Source organism: Panthera onca, chromosome A3, assembly GCF_046562875.1.
Source record: "Panthera onca isolate mPanOnc1 chromosome A3, mPanOnc1 haplotype 2, whole genome shotgun sequence".
In the NCBI taxonomy this organism is placed as follows: Eukaryota; Metazoa; Chordata; class Mammalia; order Carnivora; family Felidae; genus Panthera; species Panthera onca.
Genome location: NC_138341.1, coordinates 81,409,464 through 81,422,300, shown reverse-complemented (window position 1 = coordinate 81,422,300; position 12,837 = coordinate 81,409,464). Strand labels below are relative to the sequence as shown.

The following is a 12,837-nucleotide window of genomic DNA, read 5'->3' as shown; positions in this document are numbered from 1 at the left end:
AGTCTAGTTAACATTGATCACTGTACATGGTTACAAGTTTATTTTTCTTGTGATGAGAACTTTTAAGATTTACTCTTTGCAACTTTCAAATATATAATACAGTATTATAAACTATAGGCACTATGCTGTACATCACATCCTTAGGACTTATTTATTTTATAACTGGAAGTTTGTACCTTTCGACCCCCTTCATCCATTTGCCACTCCCCACTCTCCACCTCCTCCCTGCCTAGTCTTCTTCTGACTGCAGAGTTGATTCTTTTCTACATAGGCAAGGCTACTCTTCATAGGTGGTGGACATATCCCCTCCATGGTATGTGAAGTGAACTGAGAATTTCTGGCATTTGAAGATCTGCTTCTTTAGGGCCAGGTTGAGTCCAAGATTTATTTTACTGTTACCAGCTTGGGTGCTAAGTTTGTGGCTCTTGCCCCCAGTTCCAAATACCCGTGTCTCTGGGGCTAGCCACATGTAGCAAGTGAATAGGGAGAGTCCTTCTAATCTGAGAGAGGAAAAGAAGTAAAGGGGAGGAGGAGGAAGTAGAAGGGGCTGTGGATATAATTTTGACTTGCTCAGAAATAGAGTGAAGCTGTCTTCAAAGAATTAGGAAAGCTCTCTGACTCTGTCCACCTCAAGACTTGACCAATGTCTACAATTGACCTTGTCTGTCTTTATTATTTACAGTTTTCTGTCTTCATTTTCTCCAGGAAAGAACAGCCAACTTAAAATGCCTTTTTCTTCCAAACTTCCTATTTTTTATAAATATTATTGCTTATTACTCTGCAATAATAATACAGCATTTTTGCATATTGTATTGTACTTTTCATAGTGTTTTCATCTACTTTACCTCATTTAACCTACATATGAAGATTTGTCTAGGCCACCGGGTATCTTCATTTGGCAAGATGAGGTTGGTATGGTCATCTGATTTGTCAAGCTATTGGTAGCAGAATCCTGGCACTTTGTCTTTCTCTAAAGCTGATCAGTCAGGAACATCAACAAGTATTTATGGAAAGTCCATATGTGCACAGCAGAGATGCTTGTGATAGAGAATTGTTATTCTTAAGACATTATAACCTAATAGGGTCTTAAGGGGAGGAGGATGGAGTTCAAGTTTTTTACCTGTAATTAATTAACTATTACAATTAATTAATGCCAGGAATTAAAATGTCTGGATGAAGGAAGAGCTGTAATCACAAATGAGGTTTGGGGCTGTCTCCGAATTTAACGTGTGCATATTGGTTACTCTGCCTGACTCTAGTGTTAGGGAAAGGTGACAGTTTTTATTTTATTAAAAGAAAAGTTTTTTTAGGTGATAGTTTTTAAACAATGCGTTTATATATCTCTAAGCCTCTGGGCTCTATATCATAGTGCTACAATGTAAAACTGCTATACCTCATATCTGCAAACTAGTTCACACTATTATTAGGTGTAAAAAGACAGGAAACAGTGCCTAACATAATTTATTTCTGATATTGAGGGCTTGTGGTTTTGGTTGCTTTTTTTCAGAGGATTACTGGAAGTAAATGCAGGACTTTCTTTGAAACAAATGAAGATTTTTTAAAATAAATGAAATTTGAATAGATTAGAATCTGCCTCGCTTTGTGGAAATAAAACTTCTGCAAGGAAGCTTTTTTTTTTTTAAATCTCTATATGTCTATTTTCTCAGGTTTCTGACTTTGCAGGAGCTTCATAAATCTGTAAAAATGCTGGTATTCAGGTCTGGATATATAAGACATGGAAATGGGCTATTTTCTACAATTTTTTTTAAACAGTTCATTTTGTCTACTCTTGGGAGGGAGTGGCTGTGAATAGTAGGTTCAGGAATGTGGGATTCTGTTTTCAGAATCTGAACCCTGGCCCCGGGCGCCCCGTGGGCTCCAGAGGTGCTGGGTTGTCCAATTAACTTGTTGGCTGTTGGACAAAGGAGTGGCCGGAAGACCACTTGATTATTTGGATGATGAATGCATCTGTCATGGGAGACCACTTGTTTTTTAAGCAGGCATAAAAATACTTGCTCAAAGGAAATTAATCTGCACACAAATGTCATGAATGTATAGCTTGATGATTTGTATTGTTCATTTGTGAGATAGTTTGCATATTGAAGAGCTTAGTTCTAAGGCACTTGACAAGGTGAGGGCTCTGAGTCTCTGCTCACAAGCCCATTTAGGGGAGTACAGGTCCTGTTCTGTTGTGGGGAAGTCCTACAGTGTCTCTAAATGCTTTATTTTGCCCAGTTGGCTTTTCGTGACTCTGTCAGATTTTTTTCCCCCCACAGCTTCCTAAGTAATGATCTGCAAGTACTATTGGCAGCTGGTAAACCTGGGCTGTGTACCAAAAAAGACCACATCCTCAGGAAGATTGGAAGCAAAGGTTATATTGGGTCTGGTCCTCAAATTCAGTCTTGCTTTCAGTGAATTTCTTGGGGAATAACCCTTGCTCACCTTCTGTCAGCTGAGAGTTTTCTTAAAACCCTTGCCAAATCTGTTCACTCCCCTTCAGCCAACTGAATATATATCAAATTAACGTGAAGTTTTCCCTTAAATTTGTTTTTTTACTGTCAGTCTTTTGGATTGGGGGAATAGAAATATGGTAGGGTTTTTTTTTTTGTTTTGTTTTGTTTGCTTAGTTTTTTGTTTTTAATCTTGGTTAGCCTGCAAACAACCCTCTTAGGACTCTGTAGCAATTATTTTTAGGAAATTTGAAAGCATTTCTCATAGAACCTTGAATATCAAATGAACTTTTCTTAGACACACAGTACTTCTATGCTACATTTACATAATGATGAAAATACTTTGTTAAATGTATGTAAAGAAAGGAAAAGGGTTTGGGGCACTTGGTGGCTCAGTCAGCTAAGTGTCTGACTCTTAATTTTAGCTCAGGTCATAATCTCACTGTTTGAGTTCGAACCCTGACGGTGCGGAGCCTGCTTGGGATTCTCTCCCTCTCCGCCCCAACCCCATACCTCAAAATAAATAAACTTTAAAAAAAAAAAAAGAGAGGAAAAAGGTTTGAGTTATCCCGTTGTTGGAGATTACAGTGAATCCTCTACCTCCTTCCTCCTGCTGTTTCTGGCACCTCTGGCCATATATTTGTAAGGTGCTAGGTGGAGATGTGGCCAGTAGCCGTGGGAGAAATGTGTTCTCTGGCTTGCGGAGAACTCTGTGAGCACCTTGCTGAATCTAAACAGCTAGCTGTCTATTATGGTAATGAATCTTCCTCTCTTTGGTAACATAGGCCTGCAGCGGTGACCATGAAACACCACACAGGAAGAGTAAAATTGTCTGTCTTAGGAGTAGTGGTTAGAATCACAGAATGAAAAAAAGGCTCAAAAACACAAAGCTTTCACAGATTGTGAAGGCACAAGTTGAGGTGTATACCTTACCCAGCGTTATGCTCTATTTTGGGAGCCTGCTTGAGATGCTTGCTACATCTAGGGCAGTGGATCCCAACGTAGTTGGCGATCACATGTACTTTGGATACTGCTGGAATGTAGCTCAGCACCTTAGTAACAGTTATAGCCAGTTAGTGCTGTGGGGTCACACCATCTCTTGGCTCTCATGCCTTTTGCTGGTTTGTGCTTTGTGTCTCTGTCCATCGCTGGGTCTCCTGCGCCGTCTTAGGTGTTCGTGAGACGTTGACCTTGTGTGTTCTGGTGAACATAGGTGCTGCCTTGACATTCTCCTGTGCCTCTCACCTTTCATTTGCTGCAGTTTATACACCCACGTTATCTGGCTGCTGGGCCTGATATGTTGTTCAACAGACACCACAGTGCAAGTGTATATTCCTGGCTGTGGCAAAACACATTTTACACTTCGATCAACATTTGGCCCCACTGCAAAGGCTTGCAGCATGCTGATGTGAGCTGTGCACTGGTGAGAACACAGGTGGACCAATCTTCCAAATTTGGGAGCACTGTTTTGTTTTAAAAAGTTATTTTAAAAACCAGCTGGGATCTTGACTGGTCTGGAAGTACATCTTGGTTCCATGTACAATTTTATGTAATATGCAGCCACAAGAGCTGGCTATCCTTGGCACATAGACTTAATAAGCAGTCAACGTAGTATAAAAAAGATAACTTCTGGTCATAATTTCATTCTTTAAATTAGAGAACAGAACATTAAAAACATCTTGTAGATTTTGTAGTGGGGCACCGGGGTGGCTCAGTCTGTTGAGTGTTCGACTCTTGGTTTTGGCTCAGGTCATGATCCCACCGTTTGTGGGTTTGAGCCCTGGTCAGGCTACATGCTGGCAGCACAGAGAATCCTACTTGGGATTCTCTCTTTCCTTCTCTCCCTGCCCCTCCCCCACTTGCATGTGCACGCTCCTGCTCAAAATAAATAAACTTAAAAAAAAAAAATTTGTAGTGATGCTTTCTCCCATGATCTTGTAAATAAATGCTGCTTGTAAAAAATTGGAGAAAATATAGGAAAAAAAACCCCCAAATCCCAGTTAACTTTTTTGAGTTGATTTTCCAGCTTTATCCATTGTCTATATAATCAAGCTCATATGTATCTGCACAGACACCTTGTTCTTCACCTACCAGAATAATAGCACTGGAAAATGTGTCACAGCATATTTTGTGTGTTTGTATGATTTATGCTCCTCCCAGCAGAGTTGTGCATCGACACCTGCTTCCTGTGCATGCCCCGGACCTGCCATTCCACCCCAGCTGCCTGGGATGTGGACACAGTGGGCTCCCAGCAGCCTCATCATTTTGAAGCATGTGCTCATTCTTCGTTCTCAGTTCAGGCCTGTCTGTGAATGGGACCCTCGTGTTTTGGAGGAGGGACTTGAGACTGGAGGGGTGACCTGTGTCACTCCTGGTATCTCAACCTCACTTGACACTTAGTACTAGACTGTGCCAAGCTGTTAAAACAATGACTTACTCACAGTCGCATAGTTAGTGAATAAATAACACTCCATTCTTCCATATCACGGCATTCTAACAGGATGGTTAAGAGGCTTGTGTAGAGTCCTCTTCCCAAGAGTCAGTCTAAAAAAATATGGATGTATTGATGAATTGGGCCCCTTTGTAGTTGGCTGGCCCTCTGCACACATACTACCTGTCTTCCAGGATTGTTTTCTTCATCTTTTAGGATGTCAGTGATGTAGTTTGTAGCTTTTTGGTTTTTTTTTTAACTTTTTTGAATGTTTGTTTATTTTTGAGAGACAGAGCGTGAATGGTGGAGGGGCAGAGAGAGGAGACACAGGATCTGAAGCCGGCTCCAGGCTCTGAGCTGTCAGTACAGAACCCGACTCAGGGCTTGAATTCACAAACCGTGAGATCATGCCTGAGCTGAAACTGACTGAGCCACCCAGGCACCCCTGTCGTTTGTAGTTTTTAATCATTCCCTTTAATCATCCCCTTGATAGTGACAGTCCTGAGTGGTGTTGAGAGCTCACCTTGCTACCAGTGACTGGATTTCATGTGTAGTCCTGCAAGAAGTATTATGCCTTATTAGGACAGAATTCATACTTACCCCATATTTTCTCTCTATCTCTTGTTGTGAGATATGGAATTCACTCCTGAACAGACAACCCACATTCTGCTTAGTTGAATGAGAGTCAAGTAATTGCAGAATATTCAGCCTGGTTCCTCCTGGCCCAGGAGCGTAGGGGACACATTGATGGTAGGTGCCAGGAATGGACTTCTGTCAGACCCTTTTCTCCCTAGGGACCTGGAGTGTAGGCGAAGGTTGCCCAGGGACTGTCCCTGGGTTCAAGGATCTCTGTGATGGCATGGAGTATGTGTATGGGTGTTTCCTGAGGGAGTCTTCTTCCCCCTTGGGTGAAGTGACTGCCCCATGGCTGTGCCTGCCCAGCTTCCAAGGATTCCTCATTTAGTGAGTAGCCTGCTGGTGCCAGGGGCCCATGTTGCCGCTCTGTTGTCCCTGCTCAGAATACAAGTTGGTTTGCTTAGAATCACAGGCTGCCAGTCTAAGCACAGGAGGTAACAGAGCCTAGTTTGGGGACATCTTCCCTGGATGTGAGTCCTGGCTCCTCCCCCACTCATTTGCTTTGTGACCTTGTACCAGCAACATAATCTCTCTGAGCCTCAGGAGTGAAACCATTTAGCATTGGGAGTCTTAAACCGAGGTAATGAGTGGCCAGAGCTTGTTGTCGGCCCTGGTACATGCTATGTGTGTGATAATGTGTTAGCTGATGACAGTAGTAACGATGTCCACAACGTGGGGATGGGGGTGGGGGCACTGAAATGGCTTGTGTTCAGATAAGCCCAGCTGGTAACAGTGTTATAAAGGATAGAATACTGTATGCTTTGTATTTTTTCAGTAAAGCTCTTTGGAATTGTTTTTCTCTGACTTTATTTTTCTTTCCTCTCAAAAGAGCCCCTTGGTGATTTGAGATGAATTCTGTCAGGAGTGAGGGAGGTTTGCTCTGTCATAGACTCTGTTAGGTGAGGCTGGTCAATGTTGTCATGTGACTTGTAAGTTCAATATTTCTGGTCTGCTAAATTTCATAAGGGCTAAGAAGTTAAAGAAATAAAATACACCCTTCAAGGGAATGCTGGCGTTTCACTATAATCATAGGGGCCAGCTTCTGAGTTTTAAGCATAACTGACCCTACTCAGAAGTTCTTCCAGGTGTATGAGTAGTATGTGCTCATGCCTTCTGAATGCCTTCTTTCCAAGACCATATGCCCTTAGCCCAGTATTAGGGTCACACATGAATCAGCTGCTCGGTTTGTCCCTGTGTCTGTCCAGAGCTTTCCTGGGATTATGTTTCTTATCCAGTTTCTGCTGCCAGATTGAACCTGAAATTGGCATTTCTTGCATGGGCCTTCTTGTGCTTACTTAGTTTTTTGTTTGTGTGTTTATTTATTGTACTTAGAGTGCGAGTGGGGTAGGGGCAGAAATAGTGGCAGAGAGAAATTCCCAAGCAGGCTCCTGGCTGTCAGCACAGAGCCCAACGTGGATCCCAGGAACCGTGAGATCATGACTTGAGCTGAAATCAAGAGTCAGATGCTCAACTGACTCAGCCACCCAGACATTCCCCCTTCTTGTACTTTTGTATTTAGTTATTTTACTGTGGAGACTGAGAGGTGGTTTTCTCCTAAATGTGGGTTGATTTTTTCTTTTTTTTTATTGAGATGTAATTGACATATAATATCTTATACAAGATGTATAACGTGTTGATTTAATACATTTATAAATTACAGTATGATTACCACTGTAGTGTTAGCTAACACCTCTATCCTGTCACATAATTATTGTTTCTTTTTTGTGGTAGGAACTATTAAGATCTAGTCTCTTAGCAACTTTGAAGTTTATAATAGAGTATCGTTGACTATAATCACTACGCTGTGCATTAGCTCTCCAGAAATTATTTATTAGTTGCACGTGTGTACCCTAAAACATCTCCACAGTTTCACCACCCCCCACCCCCAGCCCCTGGTAACCACCATTTTACTGTTTTTAGGAGCTTAGCGCTTTTAGCTTCCATATGTAAGTGATATCATACAGTGTTTGTCTTTGTCTGTCTTGTTTCTGTTAGCATAATGCCCTCAAGGTCAATCCATACTGCAAATGGTAGGATTTCCTTCTTTCTCCTGGCTGAATAATATTCTAGTGTGTGTGTGTGTGTGTGTGTGTGTGTGTGTGTGTGTGAGATACCATGTCTTTCATCCATTCATCTGTTGATGGACACTTAGGTTGTTCCCACGTCTTGGCTATCATGGATTGGTTTATTCTTACCTGTACTTTTTGTTCTCTTTAGCAGCTGTATCAGATAATGAAGGCCCCTGCTTACTGTGCAAATAATAGGCCAGAACCAGTGATTCAGGATCCTGGAGAGCTTTCAGCAGCCCCCATCCCAGGCCATACCACACATCTCTGGATTTGGATTTGAAATCTCTCCAGGAAGTTCCAGGGCTCAGGCAGGATTCAGAACCTGTGGAGTGACCCATGGCTAATCTTGAGATGTGCGTGATGGGTGGACAGATGCAGATCAGAGCCCAGGAAGGGTGTGTGAGAGATGGTTTGCATTGAGAGCAGTGGCTGAGAAGGGTCAGGATGGCCCTCAGCATGTGTAGGTTTTCATGTCAGCCCTATCTGGTCTGAGGAGCTGGCTTTCAGATGATAGAACATCACTGATGTTGGCCCCCTGCCCCTCCAATGGCAGGAGTCAGGGGCCCTTCCTGAACAGTGGGCACAAGCCCCCGGACAAAGATCAGGAGCAGCCAGGAGCATAGAGACCAGGATTCTACACCAATCCTTTTACTCACTTGGCTTATTTTGCCTGTTTTGTGGAGAGAGAAATCTTAGTATATGTCACCTTGTTTCATCTAGTCCTTACCATGACAAGTCAGGGTAGTTATCATCCTCATTTTACAGATAAGAAGACTAAGGCTTGAATGAGCCATGTGTCAAAGACACGGTTGTTGTCCTTGCAGGGACTCCTACAGAAGGATGGTCTGGATGGAGGCCAGATAGAATGGATGAAGAAGAAAGGGGGTGGCAAGTGTGTCCTACTTCTCTGCAACTTTCAAGGTGAAAGTAGTGAAACAAAAGAGCAGCTCAAGGGCAAAGTAGCAGGATGCAGAGCCTTAGGGATTCAGGAGAAAGAGATGCTGGGATGGCGGTTCTCTCAGTCTTGCTGCACAGCAAAGTCACAGAGTAACCTGTAAGAGTGCTGGTGCCCAGGCGGCATGCCAGACCAGTTACACCAGACTCTGGGGCAGGGCCCAGGCATCAGTATTTTGGAAGCTCCCCAGGCTACTCTGCGTTGAAGCCAAAGATTGGAGGGGACACCTGTTTTAGAGATTTAAAGGAGTCATTAATGCAACCAGACCCAGAAGGAAGGTGTCAGGAACATGGATGGACAGGCTTGTGTCTCTTCTGAGGCTGGCCGGAAAGGAGCAACATGGCAGGTGGAGACAGGACATATTAGGGTGTAGAGGACATGTGGGCTCCTCAGTCAGCAGGGAGGTAGGGACCAGGTGACTGGTGTGAAGGAATCTGTGAGTAGAGTGGTTTGTATCCAATCTTCCTTGCTCCCCTGTCCCTTTGGGCCTGCCTGCTAGAGGGGCCTTCATGTGAGGGGGCCCCCAGGTTTGTGTGGAGTGGAAAGGATTTGGACCAGCTGCTGGTCTTCACCCCTCTGCATGGCAGACCCCCTGAGGGCACTTAGGAATGCTAAGTCCAGGCCCGGAGGCCCATAGGACTCGAGTCTCTGGGCAGAGCCTGGGGGCTTGGCCATGTATGTACCAGGAGCAGTGAGAGCCCCCTGCCCCCCACTTTGAAGTGGGCCTGGTCCTCACCTGAACATGATTCTGTGACTGATGGGAACTATGATAACTGTAACTTTGGCTATTTCAGGGAAAAAATTTTTTTTTAATTTACTTAATTTTGAGAGAGAGAACATGAGGGAGGGGGAGAGAGAGGGAGACAGAGAATCCCAAGGCTCCTCACTGTCAGTGCAGAGCCCAACTTAAGGATGGAACTCACAAACTGCGAGATCATGACCTGAGCCAAAACCAAGAGTCGAACCCTCAAGTGACTGAGCCACCCAGGCGCCCATATTTCAGGAACTTCTGCGAATAAGCTTTGTGTTCATGTTGATCATGAGGAAGTTATCAAGAGCAGACTCTCCAACTTCCTTGCAGGGGGCTATCCCCACCCCCAACCCCCCTATAGGGAAATTGTAAGGCATTCACTCTTCTAAGGGCTTAAAAAATGTTTTCCCCTATAAGCAACTGACAATGACTTTGAATGAATGCATGCCTCTTCCCTGAATTTGTCTTTTTCTGTACTTAGATTATTGGCAAGCCAGGGCAATAAGTAAAATTAATAATATAAACAATTAGTAAATAGAGCTTGGTTATGAAATCCACTTTGGGTACAGGAAGATGGTTGTACATTGCATGTTGGAAGCTCTCCCACTCTCTGTGTGCATGTACACGGACCAGTAGGAAGTCTTCCTGAGTTGGGCAATGCATTCATTTCCTAGGGCTGTTGTAACAAAGAACCACAAACTGGGTTGCTTAAAACAACAGAACAATAGTTCTGGGGCCCAGAAGTCCCAAATCGAGAAGTTTGTGGGCCATGCTCCCCGACACCTGTAGGGGAATCCTTTCTTGCCTCTTCCTTGCTTCTCATGATGGCTGGAAATCTTTGGGATTCCCTGCAGCTGTGCAGCTCCAATCTGTAGCTTCAGTATCACATGGCGTTCTCCCTGTGTGTCTGTCTTCTCATGTGGACACCAGTCATATTAGATTACCCCAGTATGACCTTATTTCAACTAATGACATCTACAGAGACTCTATTTCTAAGTCAGGTCACACCATGAGGAGCTGGAGGTTAGGATTTCAGCATCTTTTTTGGGAAGATACAACTCAGTCTGTAACAGCTGTCTGGTCCAGGTACTCTGCACATGTTTCAAGATCCATGTGGACCTCACTGGACAGATGAGGGAGCAGAGACTGAGGGAGGTGAGGACGCTTATCTAAGCCACACCACTAATAAGGGACAGAGTCAGGATTTGAACCCAGGTCTTTGGCACTCCTGAATATATGACTTCCCTAGTTTAGACCAACTGAAGGGTGAGTACTGGGCTACTACTTTGCCACTCTCTTCACCTTTCTGCATGAAATCAATATCATCCTTTTGTTAGAAGGAAGCACAGAAATATGAAGTTAGTTTGATTTGTTGATCCGGTGGGATTCAGTGGGGATTTTTCATATATTTATTTTTATTTCCATTCTTACTGCTCTAACAACTTAAAATCCTCCTAAATGGTATAAAGAGAAGACTTTTAGATCTTGGCTACCCAACAGCCTGCTGAAAGTTGCTTGTCTCTTGGGATCTTCTTATGTCCTCAGCCTTATGTGATAAGGACTTAACCCAGTTTCTACTGGTGGCCAGGTTCTCTGGCACAAAAGTGCTCTGAATGGAAGAGCCAGGTCATGAGATGTCCTGGTTCCATCATTACTACGGGGTGTATGTCCGCAGAATAAATGTCAGAGTGTTTTGCCAACAACTGCTGGCTTGTTGCAAGGATCCAGGGTCTTGAAGGCTGCTGCAGCTTTTCCTAAGTGAGGAAGGCTTTGAACAGTCAGATTTCAAGATCAGAATTCCCAGTAGAAAACTCCTGTAATAAAACGTTGCCCATGAGTCTGAGAGAGTAAATTGCAGCTGCTAAGGCTTCTCTATTCCATCTTATTAAAATTTAATTTTATTTGTTTTTTTTTCCCTAATTACTGGCTCCAACTTTGCATTTCCCCACAGGTTCTCCGCCCATGGACGTTGGTAGATGTGCATCTTGGGTTCAGAAAGAAACGTTTTTTAAAAGGGTTAGGTGACCACTGTTACTACGATGTGTGACTGTAGAGACAGGGGCAAGCTGTCATTTTATTCGCTGTCCCTTTCTTCCCTGATTCTTCCTTGGACACTATCTTGACCCGCACATGGCTAAGCCCTGGTCCAAAGCTTTCTTAGGACCTGAAGATGGCAACAGGTTCTGTGAGATGTGCTAACTGGCAGCTTGTTACAGACTGGGTCTATAGTAGTGTCACCTGATGGGGAAGGCAGGCCATGGGTCATAGGAGTAAATTCACTTCCTTATTTCCATGGGATAGAATACCTGTTCTTGGGGAGATAGGATATTCTCCTTACTCTCTAGCTTGCCCTGTTGTCCTGTTTTTTTTTCCAGCCTTTCCTGAATTAATGGTTAAATTACCATCTGTTTGACCCTATAGAAGGGAGGGCTAAGCAGGGTACATACTTAGTACAGGCTGGGACTTCTGTGCTGTGTGCTTTCTTCTAACAACAAAACACAACACAAAAATAAGAAAATCTACTTAATCCCTGAGATAAATTTAGTTACTGAAACACTTACCTCCTGCCTAGTCTGAGATAAGATTAGTGGAGTTCTGTAACAGAACCATGCAATTGTTGATATGTTGCAAGTCTCTGAAAGAGAATGACAGATGGCAGACTTTGAGTAATCGGATTTCAAGATCAGAATCCACAGGGAGCAAAACTCCAGCTACTTGTAGCTTATGGAAAACTAATTTCTTTCAAGTGAACTTAAAGAACTGTGTTCTTTAGTTTTATTTTATTCAGAGGATTTGTTAAGCAAATATTTATTAAAAGCATACCAGGAGCCAGGTACACCAGGTGTTGGGAACGGATAAAGGATCCCTGCCTTTCCCCTTGTAACCCTCTATACGTGCATTTAACCCTTGCATGCATTTAACCCTTATACATGCATTTAAAGTAAGAAACTTCTGGAGTGCCTGGGTGGCTCAATCAAGTGTCTGGCTCAGGTCTTGATTTCAAGGTCAAGAGTTCAAGCCCCGCGTCGGGCTCTGCAGTTGGGCTCCATGTTGGACTCTGTGCTGATCATGAAGCCTACTTAAAAAAAATGTGTGTGTGTTTGTTTATTTATTTATAAAGTGAGAAACTTCTGTAGGTGGTAAACATCTAACATTTAATTATAGCAAATTAGTTGTAATTTGATGCCTAAAAAGACTCTTTTGTTACCAAGGACAGAAATGTTGAAACCAAAGTCAGAAATATGGGCTTTATTGCAAAGGTAGTAAAGAGCATCATAAACAATTGTGCCAAACACTGGTGTGCCAAGCTTGACCTCTTTTGGTATACCTGCACACTCTCAAGATGAATGGAACCCACTGTGGCTTCACTGGCTGCACTTTAGAAATGATGGCAATACCTCTGGGGAAGGATTAATCAAGCTAAAGTGTGTCGCACACATAGTAGGTGTTCACTAAAAGTGTCTTAACAATTGCACGTGAGTTGCTGTATTGAAATACATGTAGCTTGGTAAGCTTGATGAAACAGGCAGACTAATCCCTTTTAA

General features: G+C 43.2%; 1 protein-coding gene across 8 annotated transcripts in view; it reads left to right on the top strand.

Annotated features, from left to right (window-relative positions):
• The window catches only part of TBC1D8 (TBC1 domain family member 8), a 112,037-nt gene that overhangs the window by 17,476 nt on the left and 81,724 nt on the right, over window positions 1–12,837 (top strand). The window contains exon 1 of one of the 8 annotated variants that reach the window (XM_078444371.2): window positions 1,656–2,371. The exons of 5 other annotated variants lie outside the window; for them this stretch is intronic. In XM_078444371.2, the coding sequence (XP_078300497.1) occupies window positions 2,218–2,371 (154 nt within the window). In that variant the 5' untranslated portion in view covers window positions 1,656–2,217. Of the gene's footprint in view, window positions 1–1,655; window positions 2,372–12,837 lie in introns of those variants that run through there. 2 more of the 8 variants (XM_078444372.2, XM_078444373.2) reach the window with 2 other exon arrangements.